The sequence below is a fragment of the Microchirus variegatus genome (genome assembly GCF_963457635.1).
Source record: "Microchirus variegatus genome assembly, chromosome: 22".
Lineage (NCBI taxonomy): Eukaryota > Metazoa > Chordata > Actinopteri > Pleuronectiformes > Soleidae > Microchirus > Microchirus variegatus.
This window is the reverse complement of record NC_139823.1, coordinates 3,312,122-3,331,933: the sequence shown is the minus strand read 5'-3', so window position 1 is coordinate 3,331,933 and position 19,812 is coordinate 3,312,122. Positions and strand designations below refer to the sequence as shown.

At 39.6% G+C, this 19,812-nt stretch overlaps 1 protein-coding gene across 1 annotated transcript; it reads right to left on the bottom strand.

The window, feature by feature from the left end:
- Positions 1 to 4,004: 4,004 nt before the first annotated feature.
- On the bottom strand, positions 4,005 to 19,037 carry LOC310943060 (glutamate decarboxylase 1-like; the record flags this gene model as incomplete). The annotated part of the gene is made up of 16 exons (XM_083908556.1): positions 4,005 to 4,178; positions 6,808 to 6,897; positions 7,192 to 7,299; positions 7,402 to 7,551; positions 7,687 to 7,765; positions 8,637 to 8,701; positions 8,795 to 8,911; positions 9,654 to 9,708; positions 9,977 to 10,056; positions 10,150 to 10,265; positions 11,299 to 11,411; positions 15,220 to 15,310; positions 15,473 to 15,715; positions 16,341 to 16,496; positions 17,337 to 17,399; positions 18,938 to 19,037. 16 exons carry the CDS (start codon positions 19,035 to 19,037, stop codon positions 4,005 to 4,007), a joined length of 1,800 nt encoding a protein of 599 aa, XP_083764682.1.
- Positions 19,038 to 19,812: the final 775 nt, after the last annotated feature.

Here is a 19,812-nt window from a genome sequence, read left to right as displayed (position 1 = left end):
ATATTACCTAGGAAATAACATGATCATCTCATTATTGATATTTGTTAATACCAAGCTGGAAAATGCATTAAAATAACACATTTCCTCCATATTACAAATGATCAACAGACAATTAACATGTTGTTGATGTACTGTAATGTAAAGTGTTACGTCTTTTCTTAATTTTTTTTTGCAGTACTCTGATATTTGTACTTACCTTCATGAGCCACTCATTCATGTCCAGAGTTACTAGACTGTGACAAACTATAGAAGCCCGAGGGTCTGATTCCATTTGCATTTAATCATTATAAGATTCTCCAACACCTGCTTCCAAATTAGCCATGTCATTACGCTTTGGCACGCTTAACCATCAGTGATACGACCATCCTCAGAGTAAAAGAGGGAGAGAAAAAGGTCTCCCTTTAAATGTGGCCACAGAGGTCAAGAGTTATCATTTTGATTAGCCCATTATATGTGGTTATTCTTTTAATCCTTTGTTCCCAGTAACTTTACAAAGCAGCCAGTGACAGTGAGCCTGTAATGATTGCAGCACTCAGCCGTGAAACAAAGAAACAGCGTCTGTCTGGTGGAGGATGGGAGGAGAGCTGCTGAAACAGCCGGGTGCTCTATACGGCTGTGTCGAAATAAAATGCAGCCAGGCAGAGCCTTGGAATAGGCTCCTCGGGGGGAGAATGTTAAGAGAGCACAGTCTAATGCCTTTTATGATAAATATCTTAAAAGTGTGAGTAATGAGAGGAGTGTAGGAATTGGCAGGGGGTTCTTGTGAAATCTAAGCCACGATGGTGTGATAGGCCAATAAAAACGTCCCTGCACAGTGTTTAATCTGATCAATCGGTAATGACGTAAGTATAAAATAAAAAAAAGGTATAACAATACAAGAAAAATGTGCACATTTGCACCATACTGTTAAATCATTATTTTCACCTCTCTGCAATTTTTATTACTCCATATACTGAATTTATTTTGCATATTTTTCTAATGTAGGACATCCTCTCATTTGTTAATCTAGAGTATATTTTACAGTGAATCATACAGTGTCTGGTTTTTTTTTTTGGGGGGGGGGGGGGGGGGGTCCTCTCTTTATAAGCCCAATAAAATAAAGATATTTAGCATTTTTTCTCAGTATAATCGTGATCATTTATAACCCTCTCTACCTCCAAAGAGTTGCTTGTAAACTTAATTTATAACCGATGACATGAATCAGAAGTCACCTGCAGGAAATCATGTCTTCCATTTATGGTCTCGGAGACACTGGCTGTAAAACATCAATAAAGGTTATTATTGTTTATCAGTGATTGGTGTTGACAGGACCTTTCACAGTGGAGGACAACCCCCCCCCCCACAAAATGGCAATATACACTATATGTTTTCTGGTCTCTATGAGTTTTGGTTAAACGTAAAGTAACGCAGCGTAACGTACGTTTAACCCAAAACTCATAGTGTTACGTTTAACCCAAAACTAATAGTGCAACGCAACACATCGCGACACAGCGTAGCGTAACATAACGTACGTTTAACCCAAAACTCATAGCGTTACGTTTAACGTAACGTAACGTAACGTAACGTAACGTAACGTAACGTAACGTAACGTAACGTAACGTAACGTAACGTAACGTAACGTAACGTAACGTAACGTAACGTAACGTAACGTAGCGTAACGTAACGTATCGTAACGTAGCGTAATGTAGCGTAACGTAGCGTAACGTAACGTAACGTAACGCAACGCAACGTAACCCAACGTAACGCAACGCAACGTAACGCAACGTAACGCAACGTAACGCAACGTAACGTAGCGCAACGTAGCGCAACGTACCGAAAAGCAACGTACCGAAAAGCAACGTACCGAAAAGCAACGTACCGCATCACAGCGAAACGCAGCGTAACGTACATTACATTACGTTACATTACATTACGTTTCGTTACGCTACGTTTCGCTACGTTATGCGACGGAGAACCTGGAGAAAACCCATGCACACACAGGGAGAACATGCAAACTGAAGAGCCATGGTGTGTGGCCCACACACGAGCTACCAACATAAATAATAATAAATAATCCTCAAGAGACACATCACATTGTTTGTGAGCCAGGAATCTCAGAAGCTTAATCTGAGAAAAACATGAGCAAAAAACTCAATAAAAGACCAAAGTTTTGATTCACTTAGATGAACCAACTCAACCCAATGAACTACATAACAAATGTTAATTTGCACAGCCTTATATTAAAAACATTTTTATAATTAATGAATAAAAAGGCTGTCTCAAATAAAACCTTGCAAAATTGCCGGCAGACAAAAAATAAATACAGTTTATATGAACCAAAAGGATAATGTAGGAAATTAATTTACAAAGACAAAAACTAAACACATTTTTGCTACAATTACAATTAGTTTTATAAACACACAATTCAGTTTTCATTCTGTTGTGCGCCACACATATTTATTTGCTGATTTATTAGTTCAAAGGTCCTTTTTCACAAACTGCAAAAATTGTGCCCAAAGATGATCTACAGCCCATGTCTTTATTAGCACTGTGGAAACAGTAACAGTAACACTCTGCAAATGATGGCGTGAATTTAAAGTGCCGACACTGACGGGGGACATTTCCTCCCACTAATTCAGGAATGTGCGACGGTTTGATAAACGCTGTCACAGGAGCAAACATTGTGCATCGACTTGTTCGACGTAAAAGTGATGTGCCCACAGCAAGCGTGGCAAAAACAAAGCTAAATTTTGCATATTATAGTTTCACTCCACTGAACACGTAACACAGACAATCATATGTCCTTATAGAATATAAGCTGCCCCACGGTCATGGTTTAGCGTTGTGCTTTATATCCTCACCAAAGCACCGGCAGTAGTAGCTGCACTGTCAGTCGAGCCTCCCACAGTGACAGTGAGCCAAATGTCCGGACAACATTCAGTCCATGAATCACAAAGACATTGCACAGTTACAACATAGATTGCACTAAAGTTAAGGAGCGGCATGTTAAGTATTCTTATATAAACGTCTGAATTCGTAGGCCGTGTACATCATATTCATAAATGTAACTCAACCTTTCTTTGGTTCACAAATACACTAACACTTCCATGTTCCTTAATACATTGTGATATAATACAGTGGATTTTTTTTCTAAATATGAAGGATACATTAGAAATGAATGGCAGATAGCCTATTCACAATTAGTCTCTCTGAATATAAATAACATTTTTCGTATTATTATACTGTATTTGACGATTTACACATAGTTTTTTTTTTTTTCCGACACTGTAAAACTTGGACACATTTGGCACAAAGGCAATGAAACAATACTATACACAATCTACACAAAAATCTCTAAAAACACAGCACTCAAGTACAGCACCCGTTTACAATGACTGTGTTATACATCCCCACCTATTATGTCATATCAAAGGGAAGTAACAGCTAGGTTACAACATGGCGGTGCATGGACTATATGGCGCACCAACAGTCAGGACATCATATATATGTATATTTTTTACATTTACGTCACTGTTGTTAGATTCCCACATTGTGCTCTGTTCCTATTGAAAAAACATGTTGTTATTATTCTTTTAACACTGATCTCCATATGATACAACAGTAGAATTCTATTTTCATATCTTCTGAATGACAGAATCGTCCAAGTTCTCAGGGGTTTTTTTGTTTTTTTTTGGCTTTTTCGCATTCACACGAGAAGGAACCTGCATTTAAATTCCTCACACTGATGTTACATTGAACATAGATTTGCCAGAACAGCAGTGTGCTCGTGTGATTCTCAGGGGAACTTTGACTTGTGTTCTTTTCACTCAGATACTCAGCTATGCAAATGCTGCTAAAGACAGAAGAGACAGAGAGTTGACACATAGGGCATACTATTATTTGTTGTGCATTGTAAGCAAAAAAAATTAAAAATAAATCAACATCTGTATAAGACAAAAGAGGCATGAAACCAGGCTCAAGGACCTCCAGATGTTTCGGGAGGTTTTAAAATACAGGAGTGGCTCTTATAAGTCATTCCCCAGTCGCTCAATCTCCTCTATCAGGAAATCGATGTCTGACCTGGTGGCAGCAGGGTTGGAGATGACCATGCGGAAAAAGTTGACCTTGTCTCCTTGTGGCTGGTAGCCCACCATGGTGGTCCCACACTCCATCATCAGAGCCTTGATCTTTGGGGCCACCTGTTTGTGGAGAACACAATGTCGCCATCCAAAGCTGTTTGTGTGTAACTTTATGAATACATGTCTGCTACAATGATTGTCAAAGGAGTTCAACACAATGCTGATCAAAACTATCAACGCCACACAACTCTCTATGTCTCTCAGGGCAGCAGTGCTTTGTTCTCGTGTTGCCCAGCGACATCCGACAAATAAACAAAGACTTTGTGTAGAGCTGCACGATCCTATTTTAATCACGACCACAATTTTGGCTTCTCACATGTAGAAAATGCATTCTCTGTAAATAAAACGCAAAGCAAGTCAAGCTCTGCCTAAACAACTGCCGGACTATGTGCCTGCATGTGCCAATCGCAGCTGCTGCTGTTTCTGCACCATGCAGCTCCAAGTTTCGGTAACACTTTATAATAAGTATACGCTATTAGCATTAGTTAAAGGTGCCATATGTAAGAATGTGGCCAAAAACAGTTACTACATACAAATTCAAAATACCGGGGTCTTTTAGGTTTCGTTTTCTGACGTAACTGGCAACCCGTGGTTGCTCGGCAGCTGAGACTCTACTGACTGCAATGATTGGTAGACGGCGGTAGGTGGCGCCACATGCCAAAACATGATTTCAAAACATAAACATGATTTGCAGTCTGCAAAATATTTTTTTTTATGCAAATATTTTGTCTGTACTGTTGTTGTTGGTGAGTTCAGTTTGTTATATGAACATTATTCCTGAGTCTCTGTGACATATTAGGAGGATTTTATGGCCAGTTGCTTTAGATTTATTACATAATGCACCTTTAAGCATTAATAAATATTGAAGTCATCATTTAAAACGCATGAATACTCATTAGCATGTAGTTTATAAACACAGTTCTAAATGTTTTACTCATGTGATGAAGTGTTGTCATGTACTGAGCGACTGCTGGACACACACAGAGAGGTGAGAGAGCAGTCCCTTGTAGGCCAATCAAAGAGCTTGTTTGTTGGCGGTGGATGCTGATTGGCTGCTTGAGCAGCTATTTGGACACTGTTCCTCAGCTGATGGGAGGAGTAAAACATTTATGACTGTGTTTATAAATTACATACTAATGAGTATTCATGCGTTATAAATGATGAATTCAATATTCATTCATGTTACACTAATGCTAAATGTGTGTACTTATTATAAAGTGTTACCCATATTTCCTAATCCTAAAGTAGTGGAGAGGCGTAACATTACGTTATAAATAGAAATACAACGAACACACAATAGAACAAAAAAAAACTTGTTTCACATAGCCTTTTTGAGGGGTTTGGATTAAGGATCTTGTTGATATGGTCTGTAAAGCTCTGCATTATATTTTATTATGTCTTTCTTTGTTATTCTCCTTTAACTACTTCCTTTTAGCTTCTGTTGTGAGTTTTATATCTGAAATTGTTTTGTCTCCCTAACTATTTGTACTATTTATGCTGCTATCTTGAGCAATACTCCCTGGAAGAAGAGCTCTCTAAATGGGACCTTCCTGGCTAAATAAAGGATAATGTATTGCACAACAGAAGGTGAGGAGCTCTCTCTCTCTCTCTCTCTCTCTGTGTGTGTGTTTGTGTGTAGTTATATCTTTGTGAGGTCAAGCCTATCTTTGTGGGGACATTTTGACCCTGTCTGGCACCACAACTTTAAAAGGTACTTTTCAATAGTTAAGACCTGGTTTAGGGTAAGGGTTAGGGAATGCATAATGTATATGATGTGCCCTCCTCACTATGATTGTGTGTGTGTTTTGAGGGACAGCAAGAGAAAAGTGGTGGCCTTGATCTCAATATTGAGAAAAAAAAATAGTAATAATCTGGCCATAATGACAGGATAAATGCGTATTGCATTGGGTAGTGGAGGAGTGGAGGTGGTGTGAGGTCACTTGGGAAAATCATGTAGAGATGCTAATAGGGTTAGTGTAATTACTCAGTTTTCCTCAAGGGGGCAATAGAAGTTTTGCACTGGACATTTTATGCACACTCTTAGAAATAAGGGTTCCAAAAGTGTCCTTTTACAAGGGCTGAGGTTCTACCTGGAACCATTTGCTTCTGAACAACCCTTTGTCGAAGAAAGGGTTTTTCAAGGGTTGTTGGTAACACTAACGGTTCCAGTAAGAACCATTTTCATCCAGAGAACCCTTTAAAACCCCTTTCCTGAATAAAGGGTTTTAAAAGGGTTCTTGGTGGAACCCTCCAAAAGGCAAAAAGGGTTCTCCTATGAGGACATGCCGAAGAACCTTATATGGTTCTATTTAGCACTTTTATTTCTAAGAGTCTATGAACATTGTCAGGAAGAAAGGCACTTACATAACTTATTATATAGTTCTCCATTAAAAAAGTTATAATATTACTTTATGTATAACAAAATAAATGTTACATTAGCCATTATATTACTGTATAACTTTTGTAAATACAATCAAAAAGTGACAACAGGTTTCCTGCACAAGTGATCTGCCATGCATGTATGTCATTATAAAGCAACCTGCAAATTGTGATCTTGTAACACAGTATCTCTGCCACACTGTGCTTATTAAGTGTGACATTATTACTCTGCAGTAAATTGTGATCCTTACACAAGTGGTTAGTGGTTTAAATAATAACATGCATGAATCAAACAATCATCCTTCATTACCTTGTGCAACCTCTCCCGTCGCTCCTCATCATCAGGCAGTCCTCGCAGACTTGGTGGAATGTACCAGAAGCAGACGTTGGTGTGCTGCGGCTGATAAGAGAAAACAGAAACAATATTCGCATTCGCAGTGGCGCCAATAAATTAATGCCCTCCGTAATTTCAGCTTTTCTTGTCTGGAGTGTGTCAGCATTGCAAAATGACCCAATCAATCCTACAGTTAAGATATCATGCACACTCAGTCGCAGCTCATTCATCATGAGAGAACAACAGAAAAGCTCAGGTAATAATAATATAATAAACACAGTTCCCTCACAAGCAGATCGTCTTCATTGCAGGCAATATATATATTTATATTCTTGCTATCAGATGAAGTAAAGAGCTCACCTCTTCGTTAAACAGCATCTTGAAGCCCTCTCTGTTTTTTATCTTATTGTAGAGGTACGCAGACAGATCTAGGCACTTGTCAATGTGCTGCTCAAACCCCACTGTTCCCTTTTTTTTTTTTTAGGGAGAAAGAAAAAACACAACGAGAGAAAAGAATAAGACGTGGTAGTTTTGTTGACAGAAACAGTGAGTCTTTATAGAAATGCACACCTTTGCCTTCCACATGAGCCAGAACTTAAAGATATCAACATGGCGTCCGCACTGAATGGCCTTGTCGCCTGTGTCGTACGTCACGTCGTACTGTTTGTCCGGCTGGAAGAGGTAGCCCGCACACATGGAGTTGCAGTTCTGTAGTAAACCCTGTCGTGGAAGCAAACAGTAAAGAAATATAAAGCACAAAATAGTTTGTTAGTTTGTGCTTATTTGTGATTATTTGTGTTTGTGCGTCAATGGAGGAAATACATTTTTAAAAAAGGAAAACATTTTTTCCCTCACCCTCTCTCTGACCAGAATGGCAGAGCACTGCAGTGGCACTCCCATCAGCTTATGAGGGTTCCAGGTGACTGAGTTGGCTCTGCACAGATATTTGAACAGTAAACACAGCTCAGTGCGTGTGTGTGTGTGTGTGTGTGTGTGTGTGTGTGTGTGTGTGTGTGTGTGTGTGTGTGTGTGTGTGTGTGGTAAACATTTTCAATTTCATTTCCAGTCCATGCATGAGTCTCATACGACACGTCATGAAATGTCTTTGGTCATGTGAGCCGACTACAGATTTGAGAGTTCATGGTTTCTGTCGGTGCAGATTTTAAAGGGTCATTCTACAACGGTACAAATGTTTCACTTTCACGAAGACAAGGGCATTGAGCAGGAGCCACAGTGTCCCTGGTTTGCATGTGACCTGGCACTTGTGTCTTTGTCCTTATGTCTCTGTTCTTTTTAGTGCCTGCCGTTTTACAAAACAAAATGATTCAGTTCGAACAAAATAGACTTTGTTCAAAAATACACAGGCAATATCAGAAAGCAGCAGACTGAGATGTCCTAACTTATTAACCCAGTAACAGCTGGTGTGTGCCACCAAGTTGTTCCTCAGCCAATAAGAAAACCAGAAAACCACACCATGGCTTACCATCACCATACAATTCCCAGAAAAACAGCAATATTTGCCCTCATTTGCAATTTTAAGGTGCTCTGTCGATTCTTCTGCAGATGGTCTTAGTGTCTTACAGTTAAAATAAACTTGATCACATCACCAAAGCAGAAACAGCCACAGAAATAATATATTACAGCTTTTACAGGTTCATTTGCATCGTCTGTGAAACACAATCTAACCTATGCAGAGTGTACCACATTATTCATAAGCATCCTTATGTTTACTTGTCTGTGTGTGTGTGTGTGTGTGTGTGTGTGTGTGTGTGTGTGTGTGTGTGTGTGTGTGTGTGTGTGTTCACCTCTCTACTCCATTCAGCTTGTGCCGGTGTTTCCTGGACATCAGCAAACCTCCTCCCCAGGCACCCTTTACATAACACACAGCACGTTTATTACACTGAGGATTTGCTAAGTACACATTCAGGGAGGGACAAATATTCGATATTCAACGTTATCTTACGTCCACGTGAAGCCACATGTTGTATTTTTCACAGATGTCTGCAATTTCATTAATGGGATCAAAGGCTCCGTAGACTGTGGTCCCAGCGGTGGCGTTCACAAACATTGGAACACAACCCTGTGAACACAAAGCATTGAAAAAAAAAAAAAAGTCATACACTGGCTACAATTCTGGGCTGTTATGTTCTTTCTCTCCTGGCGACTGTTGACATCAAAGAGATACGCTACAGCACATTTCTCAAATAATGCACTCCTTCTGTCTGTGTCTGTTGTTGGGACATAATTGCTTTCCAATTTATCTTCGTCTGCACATCACTTTACCTCTGAACAATTACTTCCAGGAGATGCACTTTAGAGCAGGGCAGCAGCACATGTGAGCAGGCGGAAAAAGCATTAACCTTATTGGAATAATATTGCTGCTCTGTTTGTTCCCTTTTCTCCAAATGCGAGGCTCGTATGAGGGTTTGAATAAAATAAAATAAAAATGGAGGATCCACACACTGTGTTAAAAGCTTAAAAATCACAGTCACAAGTGCGATGAATGCACTTGTTTTTATACCTGCTTGCTCTGCTTTGTGATGGTGATGTGACAATGCTGGATGGAGATTTGTGAGACAGAAATGTTGCTCATAAAATTGTCTGGGAGCTTTCACTACAGTATATGTGGATACTCCATTTATTTCAGCTCCTGCCCTCAGGTAAATTGTTCTGATCCTGTGTGTCTGTGAAAGACTTTTAGGATGTGCACAAACTATAATCTGAATGAGTATTTCTCATCTCATCATATGGTGACACGGCCAGAAGTAAATAGAGGAGAAATGAGAGGAGACAATATCTGAGTCACTGTTGTTCACATTCACCTTTTTCTTGGCCTCTATTACTTTGGCTTCCAAATCAGCAGGAATGACTCTCCCCCTGGGGAAAAAAGAAGGTGTAGAAAGAGTTTAATGTGTGCAGATGGATAGATAAGTTAGCTGCTCACTCCTGGTCCTGCATGTTTTAGGTGTTTCCCTGCTCCTGATTCAAATAAATGGGTTGTTCAGGCATCAGCGGAGCTTACCGATGAGCTAACCATTTGAATCAGGTGTGTTTGAGCAGGGAAACACCAAAAACATGCAGGACTGTGGCTCTGCAGGGCCAGGAGTGAGAAACCCTGGTATAATTGGTTGGTGTAAAAGCAAACCTCTCATCTGTTTTCAAAAGGATCAGGTTTTCTGTTCCGATGCCCAAAGCTGCACTGGCTTTCTTGATGGAGTAGTGGCTCTGGATTAAAGGATGTTGTTCAGTCACAATCCAAGTTGAAATGATATGTAAGTACAGAACAACCATGGAGAGATGACAATGATGTAAACTCACGTGCTCTGACGTGAAGAGGACCAGTCTGGGTGCAGCTGACATGCCTTTGGTCTTGACTTCGGGGAAGAACTTGTATCTGGCGATCATCACGCTGTACATGTTGGAGATGGCTCCTCCTGCAGAAAACACATGCAATTAAGTACAATTCTGAAGTACTGCTCATGCGGCACGGAGCTGTGCCTCAGGTGGGAATAACACTCACAACTCCTTATATGGACATCCTGGGGGTGTGTGTTTATAGGTCACATATTCAGGCTTTGAAAATGTGTTTTAGTTAAAAAAAGTTATCATTCATTTGATATCGCATGTTTAGTAGTGATTTAAAGTAGCAAAAACTGTGCAGAAGTCACAAAATAGCAGTTTTTTTCTTTTCTATTTGCTCAAGAAAACGATTTAAGTGAACTTTAACTGTGACGTATTTCCATATTTCACAAATTAAATCCCATTTTAAACATTTTATTACTTTTTCTTCAGGTTTATTTATATAGTTGGTGATAATGAAAAGGAAATTTCATCAGATTGCCTATAGGTTGTGCTGAAAAAAGGATATAAGATGCTTTATATTGCACATTCTTATAGCCTCTGTATATACTGTACGTTGTTTTAACAGAGTAATGTAAAAAAAACCAGCCGAAATGTTCTGTGTTCTAAGGGTTAAACTTTATTTGGCAGCTTTTTGGACTTACTTTGCTAGAATTAATACAAATTATAAATGGAAAATAAATGGTGATGCATAGAAGTATAGAACAAATGGACTCAGCAGCATGTAGGCTGGGCACAATTATATATGGATATGTTAATGTATACCTACAAAAAAACAATGATCCATCCAACCATCTTCTACCGCTTTATGCTCCACATGTGGGTTGGATAAACCCACGCACACAAGGGGAGAACATGCAAACTCCATGCAGAAAGGCCCTTGTTCCGACTGGGGCGGGAACCCGGGTCTTTAAGAAGAGTACTAACCACTATGTGATACATACAATATACTAAACACATGGAGTAATTGAGGAGATTGTTTTAACTGTGAAAACTACAAATTCAGAGCAATAAATTACAGATAAAGCAAAGTGTTATTTGGTAGTATGATATAATAACATGAAAGCTCAGGGTTCCGCTCCTGTTGGATCACCATGACTGTTTTACCTGGAGAAAATATTCCATCGCCCTCGTCGTCAGGCCAGCCAATGAACTCTCTCATCTTTCTCAGGGTCAAATGCTCCATGAGTACAAAGACCGGGGCGATCTCATAGGTAAACCTGTAAATAAACAAACACTTGACTTCACATGTGTTTACTGAGTGGCACAACGTGAATGATAGAAATGCTTCACCTGCAGGAGAGAGTGATGGGATAAAAACAAGCTACGATATTTAAAAAACAAGGATTTTTGTATTCTAATTTCACAGTATGGTTACTGACGCTGCTGTGTTATCTTTTTTATGAGTGGAAACAGATACACAGTCACGCTTCAACAGCAGCCTTGTCTTGTTGTTTTCAAAATGGCCTGTGGCTTCAGGGAAATGACACAGAAACTCCTACACGGTCTTGGGCTCATTGACGCAGCCTCGTGAGTGTGTTTTTGCAGAAAATTGGTGAGCAAGTTTAAAATTGTTTTTCCACTTTTTAACCTCATTATGTACAGTACAAATGTTTTGTCTTCATCATCGAAATACACTTAAGTTCACTGCATCACAGAGGAGCTAATTTGGGATTACAGCACAGATGGATTCATTCATCTTCTGCTGATTTATATGCTTCTATAATTGCACACAGGAAGTCAATCTCTATTCATGCAAAGGAAGAAAATTAATCAGTGGAACATTACAGAATGTCACACTGTGCCCGACAGCATCTTCAACGTAGTATCGTCGTAACATCGAGGAGGGAGGAAAAATAAACAAGTCGAATGTCACTTTGCAAATGTAGCACATTAACTGTGTCACTGCATTCATCCACGCAGAGGACCCTCACTCATTCATAACCTGCATTTAACTGCCCGTCTATTAGTGTCAGTCAATATCTGCCACAGGTGATTAGGGATGAGGAAGTCATTAATAAAGGTAGATTACAATAACCTGTAACCTCTGTTTCAAGGTATCTACTGTGATAATAACACACAACACAAGAACAACATTCAGTTGAGATGTGAGGAAAGGAAAGGAAATGGAAGGAAAGGAAAGGATGAGACAGAAATGCAATAATACAGATGCCAACTGATGTGAAATTCAAAAGAAGGTTGGTTCCTTTAAACCGTAAAACATACTTTTATTGTTCTGTATCTCCAGATTATTCACTCCTCCTAACTCTAGGTTGGTATTTGTAATGGTTGGTCATGTCAAGTAATAACTACTAATAGTTCCTATCAGAGCCGTTTCTTGCTATATGCGGACTATGCAGCTGCATAGGGCCCCACAGCCACCAGGGGGTCCCCAAACTGCAAGTTCAGACTCATATTTGATTATATTTTTGAGAATTAAAAATGCCTGTCTTTATTTGCATATATTTGCAAAGCATGTAAGGGTTTGTGGGGTAATCAGAAAAAGTTATGAATATCTACCTCGAGTTTGAAAAAAATAGGGGCCCCCAAATAGTATCTCGCATAGGGCCCCCAAACAGCTAGAAATGGCCCTGGTTCCTATTTATCTGTGTTTTATTTTGTCTTTTCACACTTTATTTGCAAAACAATTTGTATTTTATAGTATTCTATAATAGCCTAGTCCATAAATACATCTCATTATTCACTAATAGGTCAGTTCATTTGTAAGTTACTCATAGGAAAAAAATTGCATCAGTAGATAAAGTTAAACCTTATAATTGTTGTTAAAAGTTAATAAATCAAACTTAGCCCAACAGTGTAACACAAAACTCAGTGGGATTTTTATTTTTACAGCTTGTCAAATGTAATGAACCCTTTCATACAATAATAATCTAATTAAACCAGTGATAAAGTCTTTAGTTACAACTAATTTTAGATAGTGGTATAGAAACAGTCTCAAGACAATTTTAATGTGTAAGCATAATGCAATGCTATTTGTGCTATGACATATTGTATTAACCCCCACTGTGTGTGGGTTGTAACAATCACAAGATTCCCTGAAGCTTCTTATGACCTGTTTAATGGTTGAGTAATTACGTCACAGCCCTGTGGAAATGAGCCTGTGAAAGACTAATAATCAGGCTTTTATTCCAGCCTTTCATTTTAGTTTTACTGTGTGAAATAATGGGAATAAGAACAGGAATCATTCATTCATTTTTTTTTTTTACCGCTTCAGCCTCCACATGAGGGTCAAGGGGGAGGGGGGGGGGGCTGTGGCCAATCCAAGCTGACAGGCAAAAGGCGGGGTTCACCCTGGACAGGTCGCCAACATAGAGGGACAATCATTCACTCTCACATTCACACATATGGTCAATTTAGAGTGTCCACTTAACCTAATCACCAATCTGTATGTGTTTATTTTTGGATTGTGGGAGTAATTGGAGATAACACACACAGGGAGAACATGCACACAAAAAGGAACTCAGTCAAACCGGGATCCAAACCGGTGACCTTCTTACTGTGAGGCAACAATGCTCGCCGCTGCATTACTGTGTGACAGAATAGGAGTAATGGTGGGAAATCATTTTTGATAAATGTCCATCTTGGATCGCTATGTATATATATATTTATATATATATATATATATATATATATATATATATATATATATATAAAACTGTCAGTCAAAGATAATCCAGGAAGGAGAATATTTCTCAATAAAATATGACTCTACAAAATGAACCGCTCAGAAATCGAAAGCAGTGCATGTTCACCTCCTCACTGCTGATGGTTGCTCATACACAGATGGTTTGAGGGGGAGAGGCCATTTCTCCCCTCAAGGCTTTGTTATGTCACAGGAACTAGCACTACATGAAACAAAGACACCATGTAAACCATGAATGCAAATCAATATGCAATTTAGTTTGCCCCGCAGAGCTGATTAATGTGACTCCAGCCTGTGCAGGGGCCAGCATCGACAATACTGCGGGGGAGGAAAACTGTACAAATGTCTTCTTTTGTGCTTTTTATTTTCCTGCTTGACTGACAATCTATTAGAGGCTGCAGGGCATATATTCTTGAACCACGCTCGATGTGTACGTCACAGGAACTGAAAGCCTCTCCTCTGCATGGATCATTGAAAAACCAATGAGCACAGATAAGCTTTTCAGAGATAACACACAGTCTGGGTGCAATTCATAGTACTTGTAATCATAATCTGTTTTTTGTTTTGTTTTGTTTATTTCCATATATTTAAAGATGCTGTAAGGCATAATAGCCATGACATGTCATCAGAGATTAAGAAAATAATATGTTGAATTGATATAGCGTCACTGATAAGGTGCAGCCAGCATATATTGACTAAATAAATCTTGTTTTGTTTTGGTCCTTTGCACTAACCCATTGCTACTCACCCAATAACACAGACCGTAGCGCTTCCTAATGTTACCAAATCTAAAAAGCCTCAGTACTCCTCTCAAAAACATCTCCTTTTGAGATGTTGAGATGCATGAAAATATTCATCAAGGGTTTGTAGTCAAGACATTCAAGACTCCTTTTGTGTCGTTCCACGCTGGCCGAAAGACCTACCAAGCGTTACGCTCTTGAAGATCCAACTCTTCCAAGAGCATCTTCTGTCCTAGCTCTTACCTTTACCCCGCCCTTCTGCACTTTGATCCTCTTCTGCACTCTCACACTTAAGTGGATTTCTTTCCAAGACTTCTTCTAGGTAGCTAATCCCTCTTTTGTGAGTCACTTTCGCTAAAAAAGTGAGGATATTTTCTTTCTAAAACAAGGATGCTAAATGGGGAACTTCAGCCAGGGTTACTGTAGCTTACGCTGTCTCTACACTTCTCTCGTAGAATTTGCTGATGGATATTAAATCTATTGCTTTGTTTGCTGATCTAGAGCAGACACACTCTCACTTGGTTGAAATAGGTTAAACGTTTATAAAGATATAAAGACACTAAAAGTCACTGTTGTACATCATTTACATATAACACCTTTAAAGCTGGTAGCCAAAGTACTCACATGTTAGTGTTGGCTGTAGATGTGAGCCACTCCCCTGCCAAACCAACAATGTCTAGTCCAGTGGACAGCTGGTTGAAGAACCTGGGATGACCTGCCATTGACAACAAAGCAACACAATCCCCGAGAAAACAATTTATCATGCGAGTGTGTGTGTGTGTGAGAGAAAAGCCTTATCTGTAATCATTACACTGACATGTCACTTAATGAGAGTTATTGATTGCAGCAGGCCCTGCTGCACCTCCAGGCCTCTTACCTGTCCTCACTCCGTATTTCAGGGTGTCCCTGCAGTCCACCAGGATCTGCTCCAGGGACTCGGGCTGGTCCGAGAGCTCCAGGTTGAAGCCTTCCATGCCCTCCAGAAGCTGGTGGGGGTGATGGAAGTCCAGAACCTTGGTGGATCTATCAAAGGTCTTGCGGACGTAGTTAGTGAGAATTTCCACCACCTCCAGCAAGAACTGCATGGTCTGTTCCTCTCCATTTTTCGCAGGCAGTAGATCTGAAAAAAACACATTTGTTAGTGTCTCTTCTGTTTTAACCTAGATTCCTTTCACAGTGTGCATTTTTCACATGTCACTGTTGAATTCTGTGGTCACCTCTGAGGTTCTCAAAGGGCTTTTGTGCAGATCCTTCAACAGTTTATAAAGTGCTAAGCATGATTATTTAAGCATTAATAGTTTATTAAGCATGAACTCACACAAAATGCAACAGAGCCTGTTTATTTTTCCTCAGAAGCATCTGTACAGAAGGACTGATTGGGGAACAGTTAAAGAAATGGTCACTTCACTTGATCAATGCACTTACACACAAGAGTGTGCATCTTTTAATGAGATGTCTGGTTTTAAGATTTGTTTTTGTTGGGTTTTATATTAGAGGCATTTTAAACTGTGCACGGGTGAGCTGCAGTGTTTGCATGGTCTGTTTGTTTATTTGCACCTGTAAATAACCATTTGAGAGAGGAACAAAGTATTTTTTTTTTATAAATAAATTGAACTGGCATGAAATTACATTTTCTACACGTTTTTTTGAATTTCTTCTATTAACATGTTTTTATATTTTTTTAATGTCAAAATCATGTCGTGTTTAATTTAAAGAGCTTTTAAATAGAATTCCTCTCAGCTTACCTCTGGCGAACAGATTGGAGAAATCCGTCTCCGCGTGTGTGAAACGCGCGTCTCCGCCGCTGTTATCGCACGACAGCAGGCTCTTGGCTGTGCGCTCCTTTAAGGAGCTCACAATCCTGCTCTTCTCCTCCAGACTGTTGTTCTTCTGCAAAAATCCTGAACGGTGACAAGAAGCGGAGGCGTCCGGAGAATGGTTATTATTACACTTCCCATACATGTTGACGGCTCTCTAACACACCACCAGGGCCCTCAGGTTCTCCTCTGTCATTTTGGACTTTCCTCCTCTCTGTCTGTCTGTGTCTCTGCGCACTTTCTCTCTTATTTGGAGTGTGTGTGAGTGTGTGAGTGTGTGTGAGTGTGGGTAATGGGTGGGTGGTCCCATCCTGCACTGATAGCCCCATTCATGGTGACATCAGCGTCAAACTCCAGCCAAGTAAACACAAACACGCGCGCGTGTCATGCAACTGCTGTAAATTCTTTATTAAAATGTCTGCACTTCAGTGGACAGGATCATCACCACATGTGAGTGGTCCACTGTGATAATAAATGCAAAAAAGCATAGAAAGATATGGGCCAAATGGAAAAAAAAAATACTAATTGTCTTTTCTAAAATTGGTGACTTTTAATATTCAAACCCCGACACATTTTTCCTTTTTTTTTTCCTTTCATTGTAAAATCCCGAGTAATTAAGTGAGCCTATAATGAAACCAGCAGATTGTGACGGTCAAAAATAGAAGCTGCGCACTGATGCGTGACATTCACCATTATGGTGGGTGTCAGTCCGTCCTTAAGTTAATGGTGTACGAGACTTAAATAGACCCTCGAACTCCAGCTCCTGGGTAAATTAAAGCTCTGGCAGTATATTCCGCTCAGTATAAAGGGTTAATTCTTATTTATTATCATTATTATTATGATTTATGCCGGTTAAAACGTGTGATCTTATCGCCCCTTTTTGCACACTTTTATTAGAAAACAATGAAAATAACAATAACTTACCACATATCTTCATTCCCAATTTTCTAGTGCATCCATGAGCAACTCCACACCAAGCATCATAGCCTGAAATCATTTCAATTAAAGAAAAGAATTAGGGGCCTCGCTTAGTGTGCTTATACAGAAAAATCCATTTTATTTCTTAAGTCTTAGAGAGGTTAAATGGTGAAAAATGGAGGGTACAGAAATAGCCACAGTGTCAATGTCTCGGGGTGATTGGAACATTTAACGGCCGCTCTCAACATCAGGCCCATGCATCCTCACTCCGTGTGTGACCGTTGATAATTTAGACCAAGGACTTAAAATTAATTAGCCGTTTAGAAAACCAGCCCCAGCCTAAAGATCCAAGTGAGTGAAAAGATGCTGGTTAAAAAAAAAAAAAAGAGCATGAGTTAGACATGAGGCGGCTGCTGCCCGGCGACAGATAGAGAATTACTGTCTTATCAAGGGCTTCCAGCCACAGAGGGGATGGGACACCTTGTATCATGAGAGGCAAAGCCCAAATCCTCAAAAGCAGCACATTTAAAGAGGAGGAGGAGGAGGAGAATGGAGGGAGGAGTGGGAGGAGGAGGAGGAGGAGGAGGAGGAGGACGGGGGGAGAGAGTCCCATTCCCACACCACAATTTAACCCTTGCTTTGGATCATTAGATAAATCATTGCGCTGCTCAGCTCATTGGATGCATTTTAACTCAGTCCTCACAATGATTTTTTTTTATTATTATTCCTGGTTTGTGGAAATAAGATGAACGACAAAGAGAGAAATACATTAAAAAAAATTAATGAAAATGTAAATATAATATGCGATATGCAAATATATGCCTGGAATAATAAACCTACAGCACAATGCAAATAAAAAAAAAATGTTTTTAAGTTGTGAGACAAAATATATGAACGTTTACATTTTGTATAAACACAAGTGGTGTATTTATTTATTTATTTAACTATTTATTTTTAAATAAGAACATTTACACATATGATTTCTGAGATTCAGCCTTATTTTAATCTAATTTTATTGTGCTTATTTTTTGCATCACCAGCTGACAGGAACGAGAACAGTGCAGGGCTACAGCGCTTAAGTGTGCCATTAGCGGCAATGTAACAAAAGGTGAATTAACAAGCACTTGGGGGCAATTTCCATGTCCCCTGCAGCCGCTTTATTTATTTATTTATTTATTTATTTTTTAAATTTAACCAAACTGATAGAAATGAATACATTATTGTAAATGCATCCCAAAATACAAACATAATAATAATACGTATATTGATGGAATAATCTACAATAACCGTTAAATAAATATATATGTTCTAGCCTTGTTGTCTAATTGCCTCCCCTGTGATGTCAGGCTGTGACAGCACCATTGCTCTGTCACGCAGACGCCGGGAGGTCCGTGAAATGCAGCGGTGATTTGTGGCGAAGGAAACCTTCTCAAATGGCAGCGGATTATTATTTTTTCTCTCCTTCTCCTTCTCCCTGCCTCCCTCCATCCTTCCATCCCCTCTCCTCTCCTCCCCCTTTTCCCTCACCCTCGATGAAAATGATTAATGGCGTTGCCATCAAAATAAATAGCACACGTGAAACAGCATTTTATCCGTGATGCACCTACTTGAGCCCGGTGGTCGTAAATTTGTCGAGTTGGGATCCGGTTCGCCGCCAGCGGAGGCGGAGGAGGCGGAGGAGGAGGAGGTGGGTGCAGACGCCGCCATCACTCCCGGTGAGACCCTGTGCCAAAGTCCTCTCCTCCAAAAAAAAAATTAAGCAAAAACAACAACAACAAGAAAAAGAAGCCTGGTCACTTTGTTTCTTCCTTTTCTTGAACACTGCAAATCTCTCTCACCAGCAGAAAGAATTAGACAGGAATGTGCAGGAAACACGAAATTGATGTAACTTAGCGACACACAGACCTGTAGACGACAATCTCAAGTTCATATTCAACCGGTTAATATTCAACAACGCATCAACTACAACAACAACTATCAGATCATCCTATGTGGATGATGATGGTGATGGTGATGGAGGTTCGTGTCTCCTCACAATAAAGAGCGTCCACGATTAATTGATGCATATTTGATTTAATTATATTAAAATATACATATATAGACGTGGATGTGTGCGAAAAAGAAACAAGTAAACGCCTCTGAGGAGCAGGTAAAATTGGCCTTAATGCTCAGCAGTAGAAAATAAAAAATCAGTTCAAGGTGATTATTGCATTATTGATAATGATGCAGGTGAAAGTCATAGCTGCGGAATGTAAAATACGACGTGTCTGTTTGTATAAAATGACAACTCATGCGGTTAAATGAGAATAAACAGAGCATCCACGCACACATTTGAATTCTCAGTGATGTCACTAACCTTTGATTTTTCAGGGAGCAAACCTTTAAAAACACCTGTTAGAGCCTCAACAGATGACCATTATCAGAAAAGAGTTCATCCAGTTTTTTTTTTTGACTTGTCAGAGTCCACAAAATAAACACTTAC